At 47.5% G+C, this 27619-nt stretch overlaps 1 protein-coding gene across 1 annotated transcript in view; it reads left to right on the top strand.

The window, feature by feature from the left end:
- LOC132569038 (histone H2B 1/2/3/4/6-like) overlaps window positions 1-24732 on the top strand; it is a 45256-nt gene extending 20524 nt beyond the window's left edge. The window contains exons 2-4 of the mRNA XM_060235223.1: window positions 23288-23359; window positions 23800-23990; window positions 24630-24732. Coding sequence (XP_060091206.1) covers window positions 23288-23359; window positions 23800-23990; window positions 24630-24732 — 366 coding nt within the window. The remainder of the gene's footprint in view (window positions 1-23287; window positions 23360-23799; window positions 23991-24629) is intronic.
- The last annotated feature ends 2887 nt before the right edge of the window (window positions 24733-27619 follow it).

The raw sequence follows: 27619 nt of genomic DNA, 5'->3' as shown, positions 1-27619 counted from the left end.
CCGGAGCTGGTTCCAGAGGCACGGGGCTGTAACAGAGAAGGCCCGTGCACGGGTGCTCAGTAATTTTGCCTCCTTTGGCCCAGGGATAGTCAGCTTGTTCTTCCCTGCTGACCTCAGTGCTCTTTGGGGCTCATATGGGGAGAGACGGTCCCTCAGGTAGGTAAACTAAACTAAACTAAACTAAACTAAACTAAACTAAACTAAACATCTGAAACTATAGCAGTAGAGAAAAGCAAGAGTCCAGTTGCGCCTTTAAGACTAACAAAATTTGTTGAAGGTATGAGCTTTTGTGAGACGCTGCTCACTTCTTCAGATACAATGTGAATCCATCTGGCCTTATATTTTTTTTTTCTACTGCTACAGACAGACTAACACGGCTATGCATCTCGATTTCCCAAAAACACAACACAGAAAGGTCTTTACAATAGTTATCTCAAAACGACTGTAAAAGCAGAACCAGAAGGAAAGAAAAGAAAAGATGTCCTTTTTAAAACAGTAATGACTTGGGAAATCCCCTCCAAATGCATAAGCAAACACTTTAAAAATTAAAAAGTACTGCGAGACAAAGAAAACACAGATCTTTTCAGAGGGTAGTCATGTTAGTATGCAGTAGAACTGTTAGTTTCAAGTCCAGTCGGGCCGTAGAGACCAGCATAATTTTTAGGGTATGAGGGAAAATGCAAAACACTCAAGTATTCTAAATCTAAAACAAGTCAAGAGAAGAGAACCAAAAAACAAGCCTTTTAAAGCCTTTCAAAACCAAATGAAACCAAGGGGGAAAAAATGTTGAAAAGAACCAGGAAGGGGTGAAATGCTTTCTCCAGACACATACAACACACACTCACACACACACATTCCAAAAAACATAAGAACATAAGAGAAGCCATGTTGGATCAGGCCAACGGCCCATCCAGTCCAACACTCTGTGTCACACAGTGGCAAAAATTTTTATATATACACACACACTGTGGCTAATAGCCACTGATGGACCTGTGCTCCATATTTTTATCTAAATCCCTCTTGAAGGTGGCTATACTTGTGGCCGCCACCAAAAAAGAAAGACATTAAGATATGAGATAATATTTTTGAAACAAATTCCACTAGTCCTGATGTGTAAGAGGCAGAAGATGAAGGTTTTCCCAGGCAGGTAGCTTGCAGCAAAAATCCAAAGCAAGTACCAGCACATTCCGGTGGGCGGGGGGTGGGGGGACCCAAACCTACTCTGAAATGCTGTAAAAATCTAGCTGTGTCTTTATCCTCTTTTGCCCATGCTCAGAGGCATGGAGGAATGTGAGCAATGCCATGGTCAAGCAGACAGATCAAGTATTCCCTCTAATGTCTGATGCTATTGCCTAGGACTGCTCTCTCTCCCCCCCCACCACCACATTGCCAGAGAACGTTGAGAAATGGAAGAAACTGCAGGGTTTTTTGCTTTTGTTTTTTGTAGCAGGAACTCCTTTGCATAGTAGCCCACAACCCCACCCTCCACTCCCACCCCCGATATACCCAATCCTCCAAGCGCTCACAGGGCTCTTAGTACAGGGCTTATTGTAAGCTCTTGGAGGATTGGCTACATCACTTTGGGGTTGTGTGGCCTAACATACAAAGCAGTTCCTGCTACAAAAAAAAAAGTCCTGGAAAAAAGAAAGGGAGCTTTTAAATGGCAGCCCCAAATATTCCTGTATATTTCTGGTATTTTGTGTGAATTCTTATTTGGTAGTCTGGAATCCTAAATACCCTTTCAGCTGACCAGAATATACCCCCCCAAATACCAGTAATGTGTTTTTTAAAATATATTTTCAGATTGGAAATATCTAGGGTTGCCAATTACCAGGTGGGGGCAGGGGATCCCCCAGTTTGGAGGCTCTCCCTTCGCTTCAGGGTCGTCAGAAAGTGGGGGGAGGGGAGGGAAATGTCTGCTGGGAACTCTGTTATTCCCTATGGAGATTTATTCCCATAGAAAATAATGAAGAATTGATCCGCAGTATCTGGGGCTCTGGGGGGGGGCTGTTTGTTGAGGTAGAGGCACCAAATTTTCAATACAGCATCTAGTGCCTCTCCCCAAAATATCCCCACAGTTTCAAAACGATTGGACCAGGGGGTCCAATTCTATGAGCTCCAAAAGAAGGTGCCCCTATCCTTCATTATTTCCTTTGGAAGGAAGGCATTGAAAAGGTGTGCCGTCCCTTTCAATGTGATGGCCAGAACTCCTTTTGGAGTTCAATTATACTTGTCACAGCCTTGATCTTGGCTCCACCCCTAATGTCTCCTGGCTCCACCCCCAAAGTTCCCAGATATTTCTTGAATTGGACTTGGCAACCCTAGAAATATCTGGGTGCAAGTCCCTATACGACGCGACCAGTTTCCTCGTGCCTCCAAAGGGCATTCAACAAAGGTCATGGAAAGCAAGAAATGGGGCTGCCGCACTGTGGATTCTGCCAAGGAGAGAGAGAGTGGGAGTGGTCTCCTCTCCTGTTCCTGGCATCCGCAGTGCATGATGCGTGCCAACCTAGGCAGAGTTGTGAGAATCAGTTTGGTGTCATGGTTAAGTGTGGGGACTCCTATCTGGGAGAACCGGGTTTGATTCCCCACTCCTCCATTTGCAATCAGCTGGGATGGTCTTGGGTCAGCCATAGCTCTCATTGACCTTCTTCTCCTGTAGTGGTTAAGTGTGCAGACTCTTATCTGGGAGAACAAGGTTTGATTCTCCACTCCTCCACTTGCATCCGCTGGAATGGCTTTGGGTTAGCCATAGCTCTGGCAGAGGTTGTCCTTGAAAGGGCAGCTGCTGTGAGACCTCTCTCAGCCCCACCACAAGAGAGCCAGTTTGGTGTAGTGGTTAAGTATGCGGACTCTTATCTGGGAGAACCGGGTTTGATCCCCACTCCTCCACTTGCACCTGCTGGCATGGCTTAGGTCAGCCATAGCTCTGGCAGAGGTTTTCCTTGAAAGGGCAGCTTTGTGTGAGAACTCTCTCAGCCCCACCCACCTCACAGGCTGTCTGTTGTGGAGGGAGGGGAGTAAAGGAGATTGTAAGCTGCTCTGCGACTGATTCAGAGAGACGGGCGGGATATAAATCTGCAGTCTTCTTCTTGTGTTCCAGCCTCAGATCATTGATTTCAACAGGCTCAGCCTGGAGCAACTTAGAACAGAATTGGTAGGGGGGAAAACAAGAGCCTAGCAGCACTTTAAGTACTAACTAAATTTGTGCCAGAGCAGGGCTTTTTTTGTTGAAAAAGCCTAGCAGGAAATCATTTGCATATTAGGCCACACGCCTGACATCACCATTGTTTCACACAGGGCTTTTTGGTAGAAAAGGCCAGCAGGGATTCATTTGCATATTAGGCCACACCCCTGACACCAAGCCAGCCAGAAGTGCATCCCTGTGCATTCCTGCTAAAAACAAAACAAAACAAAAACCCTGTGCTCACTGCAGTGACTCATGAAAGCTCATCGCCTTCCACAAATCTTAAAATCACAAAGTTGGAAGGGACCCCCAGAGTCATCCAGTCCAACTCTCTGCACAATGCAGGAAATTTACAAATATCTCCCTACTAGGTTCTGCCTCAGTTCACAGAATCAGCATTGCTGTCAGATGGCCATCTAGCCTTTGTTTAAAAACCCCCAAGGAAGGAGAACCCATCACCTCCCAAGGAGGAAGCCTGGCCACTGCGGAACCTCTCTAACAGTCAGGAAGTTCTTCCTAATGCTGTGCTGGGAACTCTTCTGATTTAATATCAACCCGTTGGTTCTGGTCCAACCTTCTGAGACCACTGAAAACAATTCTGCACCATCCTCTGTAGGACAGCCCTTCAAGTACTTGAAGATGGTGACCTCTCAGTCGTCTTGTTAATCTTTAAAGCGCTACTGAACTTTTACTCTTTTCCGCTACTATAGACCGACTACCAAGGCTGCTCATCTTGATTGAAGTATAGTGTCCAGATCACATGATGTGATGGTATTGCTTTACTCTACTCTGGTAAGACCTCACCTGGAGTATTGTGTTCAGTTTTGGGCACCACATTTTAAGAAGGATATAGACAAGCTGGAACGAGTCCAGAGGAGGGCGATGAAGATGGTGAGGGGTCTGGAGACCAAGTCCTATGAGGAAAGGTTGAAGGCGCTGGGGATGTTTAGCCTGGAGAGGAGGCGGCTGAGAGGTGATATGATCACCATCAAGTACTTGAAGGGCTGTCATATAGAGGATGGGGTGGAATTGTTTTCTGTGGCCCCGGAAGATAGGACCAGAACCAATGGGTTGAAATTAAATCAAAAGAGTTTCCGGATCAGCATTAGGAAGAACTTCCTGACTGTTAGAGCGATTCCTCAGTGGAACAGGTTTCCTCGGGAGGTGGTGGGCTCTCCTTCCTTGGAGGTTTTTAAACAGAGGCTAGATGGCCATCTGACAGCAATGAAGATCCTGTGAATCTAGGGGGAGGTGTTTGTGAGTTTCCTGCATTGTGCAGGGGGTTGGACTAGATGACCCTGGAGGTCCCTTCCAACTCTATGATTTTATGACTGTTAAGAGCGATTCCACAGTGGAACAGGCTTCCTCCTCGGGAGGTGGTGGGCTCTCCTTCCTTGGAGGTTTCTAAACAGAGGCTAGATGGCCATCTGACAGCAATGAAGATCCTGTGAATTTGGGGGGAGGTATTTGTGAGTTTCCTGCATTGTGCAGGGGATGACCCTGGAGGTCCCTTCCAACTCTATGATTCTATGATTCTATAATTTAGCACAGAATTGTCCTACTACTCTTTTGATTTAGATCCTGTGAATCTAGGGGGAGGTGTTTGTGAGTTTCCTGCATTGTGCAGGGGGTTGGACTAGATGACCCTGGAGGTCCCTTCCAACTCTATGATTTTATGACTGTTAAGAGCGATTCCACAGTGGAACAGGCTTCCTCCTCGGGAGGTGGTGGGCTCTCCTTCCTTGGAGGTTTCTAAACAGAGGCTAGATGGCCATCTAACCGCAATGAAGATCCTGTGAATTTAGGGGGAGGGATTTGTGAGTTTCCTGCATTGTGCAGGGGGGTTGGACTAGATGGCCCTGGAGGTCCCTTCCAACTCTATGATTCTATAATTTAGCACAGAATTGTCCTGCTACAGTGCTTTAAAGTCCAACAAGGTTTCCGAGTTGCCTCAAATCTTTTGTCGGTCTCTACGGTGCTACTGGGTTTGAATCCGGCTACCCTGATGCTGACCAACACAGCTACACTCTGGAACTGTCATCCTGGAAGGATTGGCCTGTGAGTCTCTTTGTGTAACTCTGATCACAAAGACAATCAGCAAGTGCAGCTACAAAGGATGAGAAAGCATGTTGATATAGATTTAACTGATATTCTACATACAGAAGAGGAAAATCTATCCAAGTCTTTGGCTGGTTCCAGACAGGCAATATAAGCTGCCCTAGGGACGACTGGCAAACAGATCAGAAAGGCATGTCCAAATGCACACACCTGGCTCCCATCCCACCCCCGCCCTCACCCCATCCCTACCTGCATTCCAGCCACAGCTAAAAAGGTGTCTCTGAGGCACCTCCCCAGCCATCTGGTTGGCCAGAAAGCACCCTGGGAAGCGGCGGACAGGCACATGAGCACTGTGTAGGACTGCCAATCCCCAGGTCCGGGTGGGGGTTCTCCAGCCTGGGAGGTTCCCAACCCGCCGGCCCACATTGGGCTGGCGGGGGGAACCTCCCCCAACGTCACTGGTACGATGATGTCATCCGGAAGTGACATCATCAAAATGACGGCACCCATGCAGGGCCACTCTAGGCATTTCCAGGAAAACTCTATGGTTTTTCCAGATGCTCTAGTTATTTGGGAGGTAAGAACTCTATGGTCATAGGTACCATAGTGTTTTAACCTGCCAAAATGGCTAGAGTGTCTGGGAAAACCATAGAGTTTTCCTGGAAATGCCTAGAGCGGCCAAGCATGGGTGCCACAATTTTGATGATGTCATTTCTGGGTGACATCATCGCAACACGTGCGCGCTCCACATGTGAGAGAGAGTCCCCCGCTGTGGGAAGCTGGGGACTTGGCAACCCTAGCGCTGTGGACACTCCTCCGAGGCACCCACAGCCTGTTCCTGTTCTGGTGACAGGCCACACGCTGTCTGGATGCCCCAGGGTGATTCTGTTGCTATTGGCTCACTTCCGGGTCAGCACTCTGCCCCCCCCCCCCCCGAGCCAGTGGTCTGGACTCAACCTTTGAGTCGCACAGACCTCTTTTCCATCAGACATTTCTTGAGGCTCTTTGAAATCACTGGCCCATGTTCTAGCAGGGCACCTCTCATTGACCGGGGTTTATTTTCTAATTTGAAAGTCATTCTAAACCGTGGGGCCCTTGTATTCTTTGCATCATTCCTTATTTCATTTCCCCGGCCTGTTCTCTTCTTCGGGGCCCTGAAAAAAACAAACAGACAGAAGTCTTCTGTTTAGAGTAATGATTTGCGGGGAAAGAAACACTCGTCCCAGTTCTCGGTGCTCATTTCCAGACATCTAGTGCTCACCCTTCAGAGGCCAAACTTTTCTGACAAGGAGATGCCTGCCCGCAAAGGTCAAGCTGCAGGTGCTACACACAATCTCCCCAGCAGATAGACCTCTGTCAGTCCAAATAACTGAAATGCCAAAAAAAAGTTCCAAAGGCTAGAAGTAAGAAATGGTGCGAGACGCGGGAAATTCCGAATCTTCTGCTGGTGGACATTCCAGCATTAGCAAAGGCTTACATCACATCACATGATGTTCTGTTTCCCCCACCCCATCCTCCGCCTCAAACTGCCCTCCGTCTCCCACCATCGAAGCCATCTTTAGCAGGCTGAGTGAAAGGAGCCTTTCTCCTCTGCTCCTTGTTTCCATGAAATGTTAATGTTCCTGATGAGCTTTTCCACTGTGCAGGAGGAACAACATGATTAAGCAAGACATACCTTTGCATTTGAAGTATTACCATATAAGGCCCCCTTGCGGGGAAGGGTGGGCTAAAAGTCACATGAATAATTTCGAATCGATTCTTTTCTTTCCTTTTTTATTAATTTCTAGTCTGCCCCATCCCACGAGCGGGCTCAGGGCGGATTACACCAAACTTGGACAACAACAATAAGCAATAAAATTAGAAGTAAATGAAACCGTTAACACAATACATTTACTCTTTGGGTTATGATTTCAAGAAAGTTGCAGAGACGTCTCTGCTAGGATTACAAATAGAAAAATTTCCTAAAGAAGATAGGACTTCAATTTGGTATTTGCTCTCAGCTGCTAGGACATTGTATGCACAGTTGTGGAAGCAAGAAAAAATACCAGAGAAATGGGATTGGATCGTGAAAGTTTTATCGTGGAGTGACATGGATAAGTTAACAAGAACTTTAAGAGATTATGATTTAGAAGTGTTTAAAAATGAGTGGAAGAAATTTAAAGGATATATATAGAGCAAGAGTGAAACGTAAAAAGACATTGGACAATTTTTTAGTATGAAGGGGAAGAGAAAGACATTGAACTTTGATTGGCTGGGGTACCTTTATAATTGAACTTAAATATATAACTTCGGGGGAAGTCTAGTAATGGAGGGAGGAGGATCGAAAATAACATATGGGTTAGAGATAGAAAGGATATATTTAAATATTGTAACCATATGCTATCAATAAATTGTTTAAAACCAACACAATACATTTACTCAATTTCAGGTGGGAGACAACTAGGGTTGCCAAGTCCAATTCAAGAAATATCTGGGGGCTTTGGGGGTGGAGCCAGGAGGCTTTGGGGGTGAAGCCAGGAGACATTGGGGGTGGAGCCAGGAACAAGGGTGGGACAAGCATAACTGAACTCCAAAGGGAGTTCTGGCCATCACATTTAAAGGTACCGCACGCCTTTTTAAATGCCTTCCCTCCATTGGAAATAATGAAGGATAGGGGCACCTTCTTTGCGGGGTCATAGGGCTGGACCCCCTTGTCCAATCTTTTTGAATCTTGGAGGACCTTTTGAGGAGAGATGTGCGATGCTTTGCTGCAAATTTGGTGCCTCTACCTAAAAAAACAGCCACCCCCCCCAGCCCCAGATACCCGCAGATCAATTCTCCATTATACCCCATGGGAATCAGTCTCCATAGGGAAGAATGGAGAGCCCAGCAGACATTTATCTCCCCCCCCCCGCTTTCTGATGACCCTGAAGTGGGGGGAGGGCCTCCAAACTGGGGGATCCCCTGCCCCCACCTGGGGGTTGGCAACCCTAGAGACAACTAATCAGGCCATAGTCTAAACAGAGCTGGCACGATGATGTCACAGTAGGCCTGATAGACAGCGGAATGCTGCAACAGGGAGCCAGACTTGTACCGATTTCGCACACAGCCTAGCCCGCGGTCCCGATCCTCTTCTCTGCGCAGCATCCGTCGGATTTCCCACTATCTGTGCCGGAGTTACAGGAAGTGTCGCGGTTTTCGTGTAGCAAACGTAAATCGCTAAAACGGTGGCTCAGTGGTAGAGCATCTGCTTGGTAAGCAGAAGGTCCCAGGTTCAATCCCCGGCATCGCCAACTAAAAAGGGTCCAGGCATGAAAAACCTCAGCCTGAGACCCTGGAGAGCCGCTGCCAGTCTGAGAAGACAAGACTGACTTTGATGGACCCAGGGTCTGATTCAGTAGAAGGCAGCTTCAAAACCCAGTTTACATTTGCTACACGAAAGCCGCGGCGCTTCCTGTAACTCCGGTCATGATACTTTCCCTCCCAGCAAGCTGGGTGCTCATTTGACCGACCTCGGAAGGATGGAAGGCCGAGTCGACCTGGAGCCGACTACCTGAGACCAGCTCCCGCTGGGATCGAACTCAGGTTGTGAGCAGAGGGCTCCGACTGCAGTGTGGCGGCTTTCCCGCTCTGCACCATGGGGCTCCCTTTAAAAGGGAGCAGTAATGCACACGGGGGAGGAAGAGCTCAGTGCTGCCGGGCCTGGAGTTTCCGAGAGAGAGGATGAGAGGAGCAGCCGGAGCAGGGGCTGTGCAGGGGGATGGAGGTGAGGAGAACTCCCTCTGACTGTTGGGTTTCTATTGCAATTTCACTTCCTGTTGTCATGAGTTAATTAAATGTATGTATATGCATGCTGATGTTTAGCCAGTGAGAGGCAGAGCCAATGAGAATGTGTGCACGTATTTCCCGCTCAGGCTGGGTGTCACTTATGTATAGTGACCATTGAAGCAAAGCCCTAATAGGCTAATCCATATATTTGGGAGGGGGTCTGGGGGAAACCATTTGGTCAGTTTTATTGCCCTTTGCGTAAAGCCCTCAGAGCTCCATGCAGTTAGAGTTTGGACTCAAGAGAGTCGAGATGTAGTCTAGAGACTAGATAGGATAATGAATCCTTCTTTCGTTTTCTAGTAATCGCAGTCTACCCTTTCCTCATAGTAAAAGTAAACTACTTTATTCTTAAGCTAAAACGTCTGCCTGGCTTGTTTTTGTGGTTCTCTCCACACAACTCTGCTAAAAGTATCTCTAAACCCAGGCTGTTAGTGGGACTACCTCGGTGGGAACATGTGCAGCCTAGGCTGCGGGAGCTGCACTGGCTGCCAGTTGTGTATCGAGTTCGTTATAAGGTGCTGGTTATTACCTTTAAAGCCCTTTATGGCCGAGGACCTGCCTACCCAGGGACCGCCTCTCCCCATATGTTCCCCAGAGAGCACTGAGATCCAGTTCCCAAAAACCTTTTAAAAATCCCTGAACCAAGAGAGGCTAGGTTGAAAACAACGAGGGAGCAAGCCTTCTCAACAATGCCCCCCCCCCCCCCCCCGATGGTGGAATCAACTCCCAGAGGAGGTGCGAGCCCTGTGGGACCTGAATCAGTTTCGCAGGGCTTGCAAAACCGCCCTCTTTCAGCTCGCTTTTAAGATGGAACCCGGCTAAATTGACTTCTAGCCATCCTACACCTGTCTCTGAATTGTAGCACCTTAATTAATAACTTATAATGGCTAACTGTTTTATCTAATTTTTAACTTAATTTATAAATGTAATTTAACTGTATTTTAATCTGTTTTATTGCACTGATTGTATTTTATTCGGGTTGCCAAGTCCAATTCAAGAAATATCTGGGGACTTTGGGGGTGGAGCCAGGAGACTTTGGGGGTGGAGCCAGAAGACATTGGGGTGGAGCCAGGAGCCAGGGTGTGACAAGCATAATTGAACTCCAAAGGGAGCTCTGGCCATCACATTTAAAGGGACAGCACACCTTTTCAATTCCTTCCTTCCATAGGAAATCATGAAAGATAGGGGCACCTTCTTTCGGGGCTCATAGAATTGGACCCCCTGGTCCAATATTTTTGAAATTTGGAGGGTATTTTGGGGAGAGGCACTAGATGCAGTACTGAAAATTTGGTGCCTCTACCCCAAAAAAAAGCCTCCACAGAGCCCCAGATACCTGCTGATCAATTCTCCATGATTTTCTACGGGAATAAATCTCAATAGGGAATAACAGAGTTCCCAGCAGACACTTCCCTCCCCTCCCCCCACTTTCTGACGACCCTGAAGCGGGGGAAGGGCCTCCAAACCAGGGGATCCCCTGCCCCCACCTGAGTCAGTTGCAACCCTATATTTTATTGAAATCATGGCTATACCATGTCCTGTGAGCCGCCCTGAGCCTGCCTTTGGCGGGGGAGGGCGGGATATAAAATAAATTTATTATTATTATTATTATTATTATTATTATTAAACCCCAACACTGACCCAGTCTGAGGTGCACCTGCCCCTTGAAAAGACATCCCAGAGCCATCTCCCAGCCCCTCCCAAGACCCTCAGCCTGACGAGCGGGACGTATGCAAAAGAGGGCTGTGACTGATGCGTCTGTTGATCATGTCGATGAGGTCAAACGATTTGCAGCCTGCCCTGGCTGGCCCCAGCTCACCCAGTCATGCCAGATCTCAGAAGCCCTGCTTCGCGCTGGGACGCAAGACCTCCGAGGAAGCCCAGGGGCATAGCTCAGAGGCAGGCAGAGGCCAACGCCTCGGGGTGTCTTTTGCCTTGAAAACCCCTCCAGGTAAGTCAGCTGTGACCTGAAGGCACTTTCTGCCATCAAATGTTTTGCAGTGCACTTTTCCATGAAACGTGCAGGGAACATGAAGGAAGCAGACTTCAAAACCCACCCACCCAGCTGACAACAGTATGCCAAAAAGAGTACCAACATATGGGTCACGGGTGTCAAACATGCAGCCCGGGGGCCAAATCAGGCCCCTGGAGGGCTCTTATTAGGCCCCTGAGCAACTGGCTGTCAACTGCTTCCTTCTCCCTCTCTCTCGCTTCCTTCTGCATAACAGCTTGCTTGGCAAGGCTTGCTCAATTGCACAGGAGCTACAGAGCAAAGACTCTGTTTTCTCCATTGGCTGATGCTCCTCACTTGAGGAGGAAGGCAGGGGAGGGATAGCTGGCTTCAAAGGAAGCTCTGGCTCTTTCCTTCCTTCCTTATTTCCTGCATTGTGCAAGGGGTTGGACTAGATGACCCTGGAGGTCCCTTCCAACTCTATGATTCTATGAGTCTAGGACCAACATAGCAGAGCATCTGGGAAGACTGGGAAGACTCAGATTCAGACTCTGATGATCTGGGTATCCTTGGACCAGTCACACTCTTGGCCAAGCCTACCTTGCAAGGTTGTTGTCGGGATAAAATGGGGGACTGGACTCTAAGTCTCTGTGAACACCCCAAAGGGGTGTTAAAATAATACGTAAAAAAATAATACGTAAATGAAGTGACTGCCAAGTGGGTAATTTTTTAGAGGATGCACAAAAGCATTGTCTGTTAATAAGCTCTTGAAACTATGTGTTAAGTGAAAAGCATGTTTGTGTGTATGTACATATAATTTCTTCCTTCCTTCCTTTCTTTTTTTTAATGATATTACTTCCAAACAACTGACCTTCGCTGAAGAATGTTGATAGCATTCCGTTAAATCTCTTTCCTGAAGCAACTTCAATGCAAAAGTGGGAACTTATTTTGCAGCCATTTGAGAGAGATTGTAACTGACATTATTATGGAAGGCTATGAAGAACAAAGGCCAATGCGAACAGGCAAAAGAGTCCGGAACACCACCAAGGACAAAATGGAAAGCATTTTGAAAGCACAAAGAAAAGGAAACATTGAGGGCAACAAAACCCTGGAGAGACTCTCAAGAGAGCTGGAAGGGGGAAAAAAACACACCACGCATCACAAAACAAAAACAACTACATTAGCTGGGGTCAAATAACAAAGTACTTGCCAATGAGATTAGTAATAAAGTACATGGTAAAAGGAAACATTCCCGTGTGAACCACAGGTGAAAGGGATGCAAATACACCCTTCCAGCATCCACCATCCGACAAGTGTCGTGGCGTTCTTCATTCCCCTTGCATTCCCACTAACAAAACAGAAAAAAATCATATTTACCTAATGCAGTGATCAATTTTCCTCGTGCAGCAGGAGGGGAAATAAAGAATTAAAATGTATGCAAATAGCTGTGTAATTGGTAGAGAACTGCCTAATGCTAATATTCATAATAATATTTGATTTGGATTTGGGAGACCAGCATTTAAATAATAATGCAAATACCGTGAAAGGAAAACGCCACAGGAATATAAAGGCAACGCCAAGGTGCACTTGCGGGGAGTGGTTGTTTTTATTATTATTATTACTTGATATTATTACTTGAGCAGAGTGATCCGGAGGAGGTTGCCAGATGTGAGGCCTGGACTGCCGGTCGAGGGGTTTTGCCTTGCTCAGCAAAGGAATCTTAGAGTCATAGAGTTGGAAGGGACCTCCGGGGTCATATAGGCCAACCCCCTGCACAATGCAGGAAACTCACAAACACCTCCCCCTAAATTCACAGGATCCGCATTGCTGTCAGGTGGCCATCTAGCCTCTGTTGGAAAAACCTCCAAGGAAGGAGAGCCCACCACCTCCTGAGGAAGCCTGTTCCACTGAGGAACTGCTGTAATGGTCAGGAAGTTCTTCCTGATGTTGAGCCAGAAACCTTTTTGATTTAATTTCAACCGTTGGTTCTGGTCCTTCCTTCTGGGGCCACAGAAAACAACTCCACACCATCCTCTATATGACAGCCCTCCAAGTCCTTGAAGATGGGGATTCTATCACCTCTTAGCCGCCTTTGGCCCTGGACAGCCTATACCCCCCAAATCTTGTTGGACCTTAAGGGGCTTCTGGGTTTGTACCCAGTTCTTGGTATTGGGCAAAGGAAGCTTTGGCCCTTGAAAGATTGTAATGTGATAGCCGGTTTGGTGCTGTGGTGGTGAAGAGTGTGGAGTCTAATCTGGGAGATTAGGGTTTGATTCCCCATTCCTCCACATGCACCTGATAATGTGACCTTGAGTCATTTGCAAGTTCTGTTCAAGAGCAGTTTCCATTAGAGCTCTCACAGCTCCACCTACCTCATAGGGTGACTGTTGTGGGAAGGGGAAGGGAAAGGAAAGGAAAGGAAATTGTCAGCCACACTGAGATTCCTTTGGGTAGTGAAGGGTGGGATTAAGGAACCACTTTTAAAATGACTCCTCATGGTTTCGCTTTCTTTCTCAGCCTCCTTCTCCTGAGCTCTACTCTTTATGACATGGATCAACACATGCTCCGATCTGCTGCTACCAGCTCTCCATAAAGTAACCACCGGAAGCAATTAAACTTTCATGCAAAGCATGTAAATATGCGTTTTAGTGAAAATTAAACACAAGAAAACTAAGGAATACTAAACATTCAATACTTGAAATTTTCTCACAAAGTCTCTCAACAGAAAGTTGGACTTGATGAAGATGTGGGTGAAGTCTTTAATCCCTTAGTGTTCCACTCATGATTGTACGGAGAGAATAAGGAACCACTTTAAAAGGACTCCTCACAGTTTCGCTTTCTTCCTCAGCCTCCTTCTTCCGACGTTACATGGAACCACAGCTCTACTCTTTACGACATGGATCAATGCATGCTCTGATCTGCTGCTACCGGCTCTCTGTTGATCCATGCTACTGGCATGCTACCGACATGCGTTGATTCATGTCATAAAGAGTAGAGCTGTGGCGCCATGTAACATCGGGAGAAGGAGGCTGAGGAAGAAAGCGAAACTGTGAGGAGTCCTTTTAAAGTGGTTCCTTATTCTCTCCATACAATCACGAGTGGAACACTAAGGGATTAAAGATTTCACCCACGTCTTCATCAAGTCCAACTATCTAAGACTGTTGAGAGACTTTGTGGGGAAATTCCAGGTACTGAATAATGTTCCTTAGTTTTGTTGTGTTTAATTTTCACTAAAACACATATTTACACACTTTGCATGAAAGTTTCATTGCTTCCGGTGGTTACTTTATAGCTTACTTTCACACTGGTTCTGGTTGTATTTATTATTACTATTGAGAGAACTTGTGGCTGACCCAAGGTCGCATCAGCAGGTGTATGTGGAAAGTACTCTTTAGATTAGACTTCTCCCCCCCTCCCTTGACTGCAAACTAAATGGGAACTGAATCTACTCAAATAAATGTAAGTTTTGACCCTTACGTAATATACTCCGTGAGAGATTTATTTACTGCCCCCAGGATCATGTTTCTATGACTGGGCAAGCTCTACTGCATTAACCAAATATCCCAGTACCATCCCCATTGGTGGCCAGATGGGTTCTGCCCATCTTACAGGGTGGGCTCACGACCCAACTTTCAGCTTTTCTCCCCTCTCTCTGAAAAGGTCCGCCCTTGAGGAAAAATCCTAAGTTTGTCATGCTCAGAACTGCCCTTTCTCTTGTCCTTAAGACTCAGACAAAGGCATTACAGTGTATGAATCCCTGTCCCCAGAACAAATGGCGATACCGATCACTGTACTTGCATCCTCACAGTTTAGGAAAGTGTCATAACAGCAGCCGCAAATGAGAAAATGTCAAATCTAAGTGAGAGTCTTGCAGGTCAATGTGATTTACAGCTCTCCTGCGAATGCAGTTAGCAAAAGAAGGATTGCCGCATAAACAGAGTGGAAACATCACAAAACGACCCAACTCGCTTGCGAAATGCTGGACCCAGCCGAGAGTCTCGGAAATGTTTCTTAAAGCGCATCTTGCAGCTTTCAGTTCGTAGAGGAAAGGTTCTTGCTACGCCAGAAAGGTAGAAGGGGGAAAGAGAAAAAAAGAGCAGAGGCAATTTTCAGTGTCTGGGAATATGAGACTGAGAGGTTGTCCCTGCCTCGTAGCTGGCTATATTTCTGGCAGGATTTTGTTTTTGGGAAAAAAAAATCATTATAAAATTTACAAGATTTGGGCACAGCCACACCCTAAGAGCCAGTTTGGTGTAGTGGTTAAGTGTGCGGTCTCTTATCCGGAAGAACTGGGTTTGATTCCCCACTCCTCCACATGCAACTGCTGGAATGGCCTTGGGTCAACCATAGCTCTGACAGAGGTTGTCCTTAAAAGGGCAGCTGCTGGAAGAGCCCTCTCAGTCCCACCCACCTCACAGGGTGTCTGTTGTGGAGGAGGAAGGGAAAGGAGATTGTGAGCCGCTCTGAGACTCTGTCCTTGAAAGGGCAGCTGCTATGAGGTCCCTCTCCAGCCCCACCCACCTCACAGGGTGTCTGTTGTGGGGGAGAAAGGAAAAGGAGATTGTAGGCTGCTCTGAGACTCTGTCCTTGAAAGGGCAGCTGCTGTAAGAGCCCTCTCCAGCCCCACCCTCCTCATAGGGTGTCTGTTGTGGGGGAGGAAGGAAAAGGAGATTGTAGGCCGCTCTGAGACTCTGTCCTTGAAAGGGCAACTGCTGTGAGGTCCCTCTCCAGCCCCACCCACCTCACAGGGTGTCTGTTGTGGGGGAGGAAAGAAAAGGAGATTTTAGGCCACTCTGAGACTCAGTACTTGAAAGGGCAGCTGCTGTGAGAGCCCTCTCCAGCCCCACCCTTCTCACAGGGTGTCTGTTGTGGGGGAGGAAGGGAAAGGAGATTGTAGGCCGCTCTGAGACTCTGTCCTTGAAAGGGCAGCTGCTGTGAGGGCCCTCTCCAGCCCCACCCACCTCACAGGGTGTCTGTTGTGGGGGAGGAAGGGAAAGGAGATTGTAGGCCGCTCTGAGACTCTGTCCTTGGAAGGACAGCTGCTGTGAGAGCCCTCTCCAGCCCCACCCACCTCACAGGGTGACTGTTGTGGGGGAGGAAGGTAAAAGAGATTGTAGGCCGCTCTGAGACTCTGTCCTTGGAAGGACAGCTGCTGTGAGAGCCCTCTCCAGCCCCACCCACCTCACAGGGTGACTGTTGTGGGGGAGGAAGGTAAAGGAGATTGTAGGCCGCTCTGAGACTCTGTCCTTGAAAGGGCAGCTGCTGTGAGAGCCCTCTTCAGCCCCACCCACCTCACAGGGTGTCTGTTGTGGGGGAGGAAGGTAAAGGAGATTGTGAGCCGCTCTGAGACTCTTCGGAGTGGAGGGCGGGATATAAATCCAATATCTTCATCTACCTCACAGGGTGTCTATTGTGGGGGAGGAAGGTAAAGGAGATTGTGAGCCACTCTGAGACTCTTCAGAGTGGAGGGCAGGATATAAATCCAATATCTTCATCTACCTCACAGGGTGTCTGTTGTGGGGGAGGAAGGGAAAGGAGATTGTGAGCCGCTCTGAGACTCTTCGGAGTGGAGGGCGGGATATAAATCCAATATCTTCATCTACCTCACAGGGTGTCTGTTGTGGGGGAGGAAGGGAAAGGAGATTGTGAGCCGCTCTGAGACTCTTCGGAGTGGAGGGTGGGATATAAATCCAATATCTTCATCTACCTCACAGGGTGTCTGTTGTGGGGGAGGAAGGGAAAGGAGATTGTGAGCCGCTCTGAGACTCTTCGGAGTGGAAGGCGGGATATAAATCCAATATCATCTTCTTCTAATGTTAAAGGCAGCAGGCACTGGAAAGACTTTAAGGCCCTGGGTTCTCATGAAGGACTCTTTTGGCTAGGAGTTTGTGTTCAGCATAACTTGTATCAAGAGCACATAACTGATGGGGAGATTTTGGGAATTTAAATCTCTGCCCTGAGTCCATTTTGGGTGGGAGGGGGAGTACTGAAATGTCATCGATAGGGTTGCCGAACTCCAGGTCGGTTATGGCAGTCTTCTGGAATTACAGTTCATCTCCAGACCACGGAGATAGTTCTCCAGGAGGAAATGGCTACATTGGCAGCTGGGCTGTACAGCAGTATACCCTACTGAGGTCCCTCCCTTCCCCAAACCAGACTCCACCCCCGGATCTCCAGTTTGGCCAGGGATCTTAAAGGCGTTTTGCCATCTTCTGGGCATGGAATGGGGTCACTGGGATGTAGAGGGAAAGATATGTGTGAGTTCCCCCCCACACACACACACACCGAAGCTCCTAGAGTAACAATGCTGCACTTGTTCAGAGCAGTGGTGGTGAGCAAAGGGAGAAAACTTGAGGAACTCCAATGGAGGGGCCATGTAGATGGAGGGGGGGGGGTTGAATGGAGCAGCCTTCCCCTCCAAGCCCCACTGTAGCTACGGGCCTGGAGCAGAGCCTAGATATCTTATCAACATTAGGAAGAACTTCCTGACTGTTAGGACTGTTCAGTGGAACAGGCTTCCTCCTTGGGAGGTGGTGGGCTCTCCTTCCTTGGAGGTTTTTCAACAGAGGCTAGATGGCCATCTGACAGCAATGAAGATCCTGTGAATTTGGGGGGAGGTATTTGTGAGTTTCCTGCATTGTGCAGTGGGTTGGACTAGATGACCCTAGAGTTCCCTTCCAACTCTTCTATGATTATAACAGGCTTCCTCCTTGGGAGGTGGTGGGCTCTCCTTCCTTGGAGGTTTTTAAACAGAGGCTAGATGGCCATCTGACAGCAATGAAGATCCTGTGAATTTGGGGGGAGGTATTTGTGAGTTTCCTGCATTGTGCAGTGGGTTGGACTAGATGACCCTAGAGGTCCCTTCCAACTCTTCTATGATTATAACAGGCTTCCTCCTTGGGAGGTGGTGGGCTCTCCTTCCTTGGAGGTTTTTAAACAGAGGCTAGATGGCCATCTGACAGCAATGAAGATCCTGTGAATTTAGGGGGAGGCGTTTGTGAGTTTCCTGCATTGTGCAGGGGTTTGGACTAGATGACCCTGGAGATCCCTTTCAGCTCTATGACTCTATGATTCCACAAGCCAGGGTTAGCAACCGTAGAGCCATGAAGTCAGAGCACTGCATTACCACACTAGATAGTGGTGTCTCATTATGGCAGAGTCCTCTGTATAGTTTTTTGATTTGTTTCTTGTTCATTTCAATGCCCTACTGTTCCTCTCTACTGAGAAGTAAGCTCCATTGACTTCAATGGGACTTATTGTTTAGGATTTCAGCTTTGTCTTGAAAAGCCATTGGGCAATGCTACAGATAGCTTCTCATCTAGTGGTTCACTAGAACAGAAAGACCTGTGAGGAACTTGACCCCACAAGAGCAAAGAGAATTTGTCTTGAGAGCCAGTTTGGTGTAGTGGTTAAGGGCACAGACTCTTATCTGGGAGAAGTGGGTTTGATTCCCCACTCCTCCACTTGCAGCTGCTGGAATGGCCTTGGATCAGCCATAGCTCTCACAGGAGTTGCCCTTGAAAGGGCAGCTGCTGTAAGAGCTCTCTCAGCCCCACCCACCTCACAGGGTGTCTGTTGTGTGTGTGTGGGGGGGGGGGGAGGTAAAGGAGATTGTGACTACTCTGAGAAGCTGAGATTCAGCATATAGGACGGGTTATAAATCCAGTATCATCATCATCTTCTTCTTCTTCTTCCTGAATACCTGAACCCACCATATGCTCAAGCAGACCACTGGTCTAGCAACTTTTCAGGGTCTCAGCATTTAATTACCCTCAGCATTTACACATCAATCTCCATTCTGATACATTTATTTGCTTCACTATGTTGCCCCTCCCCTGGAGTTAAATGGTAACCATATAAACTAAGCTTTTTATTCCTCTTTGTCCTTGCACCTGTTAAATATCTTCATTCTGTTGTATGTGAATTTGCTGCTCAACCACTACCTGTATGTATGGACTGGTTACATACATTTCACTGTATCTGAAGAAGAGAAGCTGGAATGTGTCCAGAGGAGGGCAACAAAGATGGTGAGAGGTCTGGAGACCAAGTCCTATGAGGAAAGGTTGAAGGAGCTGGGGATATTTAGCCTGGAGAGGAAGTGGCTGAGAGGTGATATGATCACCATCTTCAAGTACTTCAAGGGGTGTCTTGTAGAGGACGGTGCGGAGTTATTTTCTGTTGCCCCAGAGGGATGGACCAGAACTGATGGGTTGAAATTAAATCAAAAGAGCTTTTGACTAAAACTTAGGAAGAACTTCCTGACAGAGTGGTTCCTCTGTGGAACACACTTCCCTGGAAGGTGGCCAGCGTTCCTTCTGAGTTGAGTTACTGTGAGCTAGCTCACAATTTTTTTTAGCTTTTGGCTCACACATTTTTGTCTTAGCTCAGGAAAGATGATCTCAGAGCAAACTAATTCACGCAGCAGCCAAATCACTTGCTCGCAACTCTAACGCCAGGAGCTTACAAAGCAGCATTTTTGCTCACAAGACTCCATAGCTTAGAGGGAGGATTTTTGACTTTTTAAGCAGAAGCTGGATGGCCGTCTGACAGCAATGATGATTCTGTGAACTTAGGCGGATCATGAGAGGGGAGTCAGGAAGGGTCGCATCAGTGCTTAGTTCTCCTGGCCCTTTTTGCATGCCCAAAGAAATGCTGATCGCCACAGTTTTTCTCCAGGCCAGTTTGGCCAGGGTCCCGGGGGGTAGGTTTTGCCATCATCTGGGCATGGAGAAGGGGCCACTGGAGGCATGTGGAGGGAGGTATTTGTGAATTTCCTGCATTGTGCAGGGAGTTGGACTAGATGACCCTGGAGGTCTCTTCCGAGTCTATGATTCTATGATTCACTGGGGGGGCCCAGAAGGTAGGACCAGAACCAATGGGTTGAAATTAAATCAGAAGAGTTTCCGGCTGAACATTAGGAAGAACTTCCTGATAGTTAGAGTGGTTCCTCAGTGGAACAGGCTTTCTCGGGAGGTGATGGGCTCTCCTTCCTTGGAGGTTTTTAAACAGAGGCTAGATGGCCATCTGACAGCAATGAAGATCCTGTGAATTTAGAAGGAGGTATTTGTGAGTTTCCTGCACTGTGCAGGGAGTTGGACTAGATGACCCTGGAGGTCCCTTCCAACTCTATGATTCTAAGAGTGCATGCCCACAACAGCTTGGACCTTGACTAAAACTTTGTTGGTCTTAAAGGTGCCACTGGGCTCAAATTTTGTTCTATTGCTTCAGACCAACATGCCTGCCCACCTGGTCTTTCACGTCACCCACTACCTGACCCTTTTATCTGCAAGCACCAAGTGCAGAAACTTGGAACTTTGTCCATGCGAAACACATGATCCACTGCTGCGAGCCTATCCGTGGAGGTGCCAGGAATGGAACTTGTAAATACAAAGCAAATGAAAACTGAGAAGTGTCAAAACGTTTATTTTATTTCTTTATTTTTATTTGATTTGATTTGATTTGATTTCTATCCCGCCCTCACAACATAAAATCCCACAAACAATTACATTAATGAGTATTAAAATGACACGTTCAGTAATAAAATAAATATACAATGATTAAAACAGTTAAAACAAAAAGCAGAACGTTGAGTTGATGCTGTTCTGGTGGCGACGGCCTTCTTCCACTTTTGAATACCGGTGCCGAGTCAATTGAATGCCAGCCGGAAGAGGACAGTCTTGCAGGCCCTGAGGAACTGCACAAGGTTCTGCAAGGCCCTCACTTCATCCGGCGGTTGGTTCCACCAGCAGGGGGCTACAATTGAGAAGGCCCTGTCTCTAGTTGATTTCAATCGGGCCTCCTTCGGCCCAGGGATTGCGAATAGATTTTGCGATCCCGATCTGAGCACTCTCTGGGGGACATGTGGGGAGAAACGGTTTATGAGTTATGTCACAGCAAAATCAGAATTCAGTAACTCAGATTATGAAAATTTGCAGGATATCCCTAGGGTTGCCAATCCCCAGGTGGGGGCAGGGGATCCCCTGGTTCGGAGCCCCTCCCCCGCTTCAGGGTCATCAGAAAGCGGGGGGAGGGGAGGCAAATGTCTGCTGGGAACTTTGTTATTCCCTAGGGAGATTTATTCCCATAGAAAATCATGGAGAATTGATCTGCAGATATCTGGGGCTCTGGGGGGGGCTTATTTTGGGGTAGAGGCACCAAATTTTCAGTATAGTATCTAGTGCCTCTCCCCAAAATACCCCCCAAGTTTCAAAAAGATTGGACCAGGGGGTCCAATTCTATGAGCCGCAAAAGAAGGTGCCCCTATCCTTCATTATTTCCTATGGAAGGAAGGAATTGAAAAGGTGTGCCGTCCCTTTAAATGGGATGGCCAGAACTCCCTTTGGAGTTCAACGATGCTTGTCACAGCCTCGATCTTGGCTCCACCCCTAATGTCTCCTGGCTCCACCCCCAAAGTCTCCTGGCTCCACCCCCAAAGTTCCCAGATATTTCTTGAATTGGACTTGGCAACCCTAGATAGCCCTGATTTGGCATTATAAATCCTGCATGTGTTTACTGGAGAAGCAGAGAAATATGCAAAGTGATAGAAGTACGGATGGTGGCTCCGTGGTTGAGCATCAATCCCTGGCATTTCCAACTACAAAGGGTTCAGGCAAGTAGGTGTGAAAAACCTCAGCTTGAAACCCTGGAAAGCTGCTACCAGTCTGAGTAGACAAGACTGACTTTGATGGACTGAAGGTCTGATTCAGTAGAAGGCAGCTTCATATGTTCAAAAAAGTACAGAGTGGGACAGGCACAGTGTTGTTCACGTCTCGGGGTCATCATGATTGCTGGACCAGTGGGGTTTCCTCAGGAAGCGTCTGATATGAACATATGAAGCTGCCTTCTACTGAATCAGACCCTTGGTCCATCAAAGTCAATATTGTCTACTCAGACTGGCAGCCGCTCTCCAGGGTCTCAGGCTGAGGTTTTTCATGCCTATTTGCCTGGACCCTTTTTTGGAGATGCCAGGGATTGAACCTGGGACCTTCTGCTTACCAAGCAGATGCTCTACCACTGAGCCACCGTCCCTCCCTTATCTCAGTCCACTGAGGCACGTTACAAGCAGATGTTCAAGCATGAGGTCCCTAAAGCGGCTCCTTGCATTGAAATGAAGGAGATATTTTTAAAACTGCTCTTTGGGCATATCCTCAGGTTTTCTTTTGTCTGCTGTTGTGGAAGCCTTTGTTTGCTAGGCACGGGGCTTCTCGCCATGCATAGAGAGGTAGGAAATGGAAATGCATTGTCATGTCTATCTTTAACATCCTATCACATTGTGTAAGCCTGCCAAAAGTAGACTCACCCCTCCCCCCCCCCACCCCATGCACTCTTCTTCATTCTGGGCGTGTAGTTAAAAATAAAAAAAAAAGTGTTATTTCACTTCATCCCCTTTCCTCCCATGAATGGTGCAGATGGCACAGATCTCTGCTCTTCAGTTGCTGCAATCAGAAAATGTGAGGAAGCCCACCACAATTTTTTTTTCCCAAGTCTGATCAAAACTCTTTTGGCTCCCTTCAAAATTCCTTTGAAGTTTTTGCTCCGGTGCTGACAGAAATTCCACGGAAAGTGTTTGGTTTTAGGTCAGATTCGCTGGCAGCATAGATGTATCGGGAGCAATCAGTTTCCTTGTACTGGTAACTGTACATTGGTTGTTAGGTGCAGTTTTAAAAATATATCTGACTTATCGGGGAAAACACTCAGATCGCCATGCCGTTATGTGCATGTATGCTCCCTAATGTATGTTGCAATGTGACCTCAATGGTGACAGGTAGAATCCATTGGGAAAATTTTGCTAGTCTTATTGCAAAATGCCCATTCTCCTTGGCTCGAACATTTCTTGAGACATTCTAGATTAGCAACAACAACAACAACTAACTTCACCAAAGTTCCGCAGTTCTGGAGGCCTCACTTCAAGAAGGATGTGGAAGGAATGGAGCCGGTGCAGAGGAGAGTGACAAGGATGCTCAGGGGCCTGGAGACCAAGCTCTAGGAGGAAAAGCTGAGGGACTTGGGAAGGTTCAGTCCGGAGAAGAGGAGGCTGAAGGACAGGGAGCTATTCATGTTGGCCTAGTGAGGCCTGCAGACCCCAGGGAGGCCTGCTTAGGAGTTACTGGGAAGAGCCTACATTTCCCAGGATCCCCTCTGTCCCTCTGATTGGGTAGCAAGTGTTTTGGAGGGAAACAGGCCCAGAGAGGGGTGGGGCCTGGGATGAGAATATATAAAGGCCAAACCCAGGCAGGGTGTGTTATTTTCCTAAGAGGCAGAGCTGAGGAGGAGCTGCTGCCAGGAAGAGACAGTTGCCCTTAGAGGGTCCAGCCCCTAAGAAGGGCTCCAAAAAGGCGATCATGAAGGCGCAGAAGAAGGTGAAGGGGGACCCCTGAATAATAAATGAATACCCCTATAATAATGAATGAAGGCATGCTTTTGCCTTCAAAAAGAGGGTGTCTGATGCAATGTTTGTTAGAAGCAGAGAGTCTTTCAGTGGGTGTGGATTCATATATGTGTATTGGATAGCACAAAGGCCTTACTAAGAAGCTTCTTGCAAGAGCTGATAACGCATGGAGACAGGGAGTATGGAAAAATACTAGAAGGCGAGCAAGGGGGTGGGGAATGTTGAGTCAGATATGCTTGGGGGGGGGGCTGCCTGCTTGTTTTGGGTGTGAATAAAAATGGACTATGTGTAAAATAACTTAACTTAGTCATTTTGGAGGCCCATGGCCGGCTAAGTTCTGCCTTGGTATCAAAGTAAATCTCATTTCATACCAGCAATGTGTGCAGACCTCATTATTTTTCTGCTTCAAAGGGCGACAAGAAGCGCAAGAAGAGCCGCAAGGAGAGCTATTCCATCTACATGTACAAGGTGCTGAAGCAGCCACACCCGGACACAGGCATTTCCTCCAAGGCCATGAGCATCATGAACCCCTTCGTTGACGACATCTTCAAGCGCATCGCCCCTAAAGCCTCCCGCCTGGCCCACTACAACAAGTGCTCCACCATCACTCCAAAATGCTCCAAAATGACACCATGCTGGGAATTATTAGGAAGGGAATTGAAAACAAATTAGCCAGTATCATAATGCCCCTGTATAAATAGATGGTGCGGTCTCATTTGGAGTACTGTGTGCAGTTCTGGTCGCCGCACCTCAAAAAGTCCAGAAAAGGGCAACTAGAATGATTAAAGGGCTGGAACACTTTCCCTATGAAGAAAGGTTGAAACGCTTGGGACTCTTTAGCTTGGAGAAATGTCGACTGCGGGGTGACATGATAGAGGTTTACAAGATAATGCATGGTATGGAGAAAATAGAGAAAGAAGTACTTTTCTCCCTTTCTCACAATACAAGAACTCGTGGGCATTAGATGAAATTGCTGAGCAGAGAGGTTAAAACAGATAAAAGGAAGTCCTTCTTCACCCAAAGGGTGATTAACATGTGGAATTCACTGCCACAGGAGGTGGTGGCGGCCACAAGCATAGCCACCTTCAAGACAGGTTTAGATAAAAATATGGAGCAGAGGTCCATCAGTGGCTATTAGCCACAGTGTGTGTGTATATATAAACATTTTTGCCACTGTGTGACACAGAGTGTTGGACTGGATGGGCCATTGGCCTGATCCAACATGGTTTCTCTTATGTTCTTATCACCTCCCGCGAGATCCAGACCACCGTGCACCTCCTGCTGCCCAGGGAACTGGCCAAGTGTGCCGTCACCGAAGGCACCAAGGCTGTCATCAAGTCCTAGGTGTGACTGAGACAGTAGGGACAGTAAGTTCAGACCCATTAGGGCATTTGTTTATTTTCCCTTCACCCTTTTATGGTTTTATTGCACCTTGTTAACTTTTATTGCACTGAAATAAACCTTTTTGTTGTTGTTCACTCTTCCTGGTCCTCACGCCTATTATTTGGCCTAAGCTACAGGAGGGCTGAAGAGCTTGGGAGGGAACTCTGGGCCTTCTCAAGGGGAACCCGTAACCCAGAGTGGTGGCAGCAAGTGGTAAGACCCCCCTGAGTCATGACAGCAGCAGGGGAAAGGACTCTTATAATGGGTTTAAATTGAGGGTGGGATATTACGGAAAAAATTCCGCAGTAAGAGTTGTTCGACGGTGGATTCAGCTACTGAGGGAAGTGGTGAACTCCCCCTCACTTGTCAGGAAGGAAGGAAGGAAGGAGGGAGGGAGGGAGGGAGGGAGGGAAAGAAGGAAGGAAAGAGGGAAGGAAGGAAAGCAAATAGATGGGGGAGGGAGGGAGGAGGGAGAGGTGGAAAGAAAGCAACTTTGAATGCATTTTGCAAGCCGCTGGATGGCTTGGCTTGGAGAAGTTATTTAAAGAGAGAAGTGCCTTCTCCAAGCTAGCTGACAGGGTGGTGGAGGCCTCAAGAGCCACACAATATATGTGAAAGAGCCACATGTGGCTCCCGAACCACAGTTTGGCCATCCCTGCTCTAGGCTGATCCTGCATTGAACAGGGGGTTGGACCAGAAAGACTGTATGACCCCTTCCGACTCTGTGATTCTTGGATTCTGTGATTCTAAGTTCCGTGGCTGGGCTGGGGTTAAGAATTCTGAAAGATTTTAAGGGAGGAGCTTAGGGAAGGGAAAGACCTCAGCAGGGTCTGAAGCTACAGGGGACACCCTCCAAAGGAAATGCTTTCTCCAGGGGAAGCTTTCTCTGTCCTCTGAAGGTTAGGTGTAATTCCAGGAGATCTCCAGGCCCCACCTGGAGGCTGGCAAGCCCTGCAGGCCTGGTGAACCAGTGTCCCCCTGTCCAGATTTCCAACAGTAAATCCTGTGCTGGGGAAAAACAAACAAACAAGTGGTACCCAAAGTGCGGCTCCACTAGCTCAACTCACTGTCAGATTCTCTTGTGGGTACTTAGGATAGATGTGCACAAAGCAGCTAAGATTAGATGAAGTCTTAGTGAAACAGACTCACTCTTTTCCCCCAGTTTGTGATATGGCTCCTCATTTTTCTTCTCGGTTAAGGCCAACAGCGCACTTTCTCCCTGACCTTCACATTTCAGATACTTAAAAAAAAAAAAAAAACCTCTGCTTTCAGAGAGAAAAACAGTGCACAGAGCCTAGCAAATAACTCTGACTTTGCAAAAGAATATCCTGCTAGCCACTGATATCCTGCTATCTATAATGGTGTTTTGCAATCACACCCTATCTAGAGCTACAGTACGTCTTATCGCTTTCCCCCCCCCCTCCCAACGAGTAAACAAAACAAGAATATTCAGAAAGGTCTCCTCACTCCTGAAAGGAAGCTGGCTTCTACAGTTAGAAGCTGTGGATTTTGGCAAAGGAAAATGGGTGACAGCGCGTAACTTTAATTCAAACACAAGTGGGTTGAGTGATTTATTCACACTGACTTTTTGTTGCATTACAATGTTGACTTGCGTCCCCAGTAGTATTCAGACTGTATTCCAAAGAACCATAGGGTGCAGTCAGACGTACCATTAGTGGCGACACAGCTGCGTCTCGCTGACGGATTGAATGTGTTCGTCCAGACATCCACATCTGGCACTCGAGCATCATCCAGGGTCATCCCGGCTTGCTGCGGATCAATGCCGCATTAATTTGACAGTGCAGAAAGTCCGGCCCTATTTCAAAGAAGGGGCACAAGATCGGCTTTTTCCTGTTTGGACAGCTCACGCACGATACTGCCCCTTGGAATGTTTACTGCCCCTCCCACCTTTAAAAAAAAAAAAAGCCCCAGCAGACATGTGCATTGCCGGATCATCCAAAAATCTGAGGTGACGCGTCTGCTTCTCCAATCAACACAGGATCGGGGGGGGGGGGGGGACGTTATCCCACTATTCAGAACAGGAAAAAAACTTTTTTTTTTTTTCAATGTGGAGGATTTCCAGATATCATTGTCACTTTCAATTTCTAGGAAAGCAATTCCTGGCAGTTCCCTGGTTTGAATCGGCAACGTTAATTCCGGAAACTTTCCCCCCTTCCCCCCCCTGCCTCTGAAGCAACATTTGATTTCCCACCTCCAAACAGTCAGGCACATGTTCAATGGACCCCCCCCCTCCCAGAAATCACCATCTGATCACGCATGCTCCAAGAAAAGAGTGTGATAGTATTGGATGTCTGATTGCTCAACAACAGAATGAGTCACATTCTTGGATGCTTGTCTGAACGGCCCTGCATCAAATCAATATTCAGCGGTTCAAATTTGAGCGCTACACACCCACTTTTAATGTGACGTGTGACTGCACCCATAGAGGTTCACATGAAGACATCAAGCTGCCTTCCACTGAACCAGACCCTGGGTCCTTCAAGGACGGTATTGCCTACCGTCCTTGAAGGACAGCAGCTCTCCAAAGTCTTTCACATCACTTATTATTTTGGCCTTTGAACTGGAGATGCTGGGGGCTGAAACTGGGACCTTCTGCATGCCAAGGGAATGTTCTGCCTCTGATCCTCGGCTTGACAGCTGGAAGCTTGACAGGGGCTCCTCAGTGAAACCATCAGCTGTTCATAGAATCATAGAGTTGGAAGGGATCTCCAGGGTCATCTAGTCCAACCCCCTGCACAATGCAGGAAACTCACAAACACCTCCCCCTAAATTCACAGGATCTTCATTGATGTCAGATGGCCATCTAGCCTCTAAGTAAGGAGAACCC

The sequence above is a fragment of the Heteronotia binoei genome, chromosome 3 (genome assembly GCF_032191835.1).
Source record: "Heteronotia binoei isolate CCM8104 ecotype False Entrance Well chromosome 3, APGP_CSIRO_Hbin_v1, whole genome shotgun sequence".
NCBI classification, from domain to species: Eukaryota; Metazoa; Chordata; class Lepidosauria; order Squamata; family Gekkonidae; genus Heteronotia; species Heteronotia binoei.
This window is presented reverse-complemented; position numbering and strand designations above follow the sequence as displayed.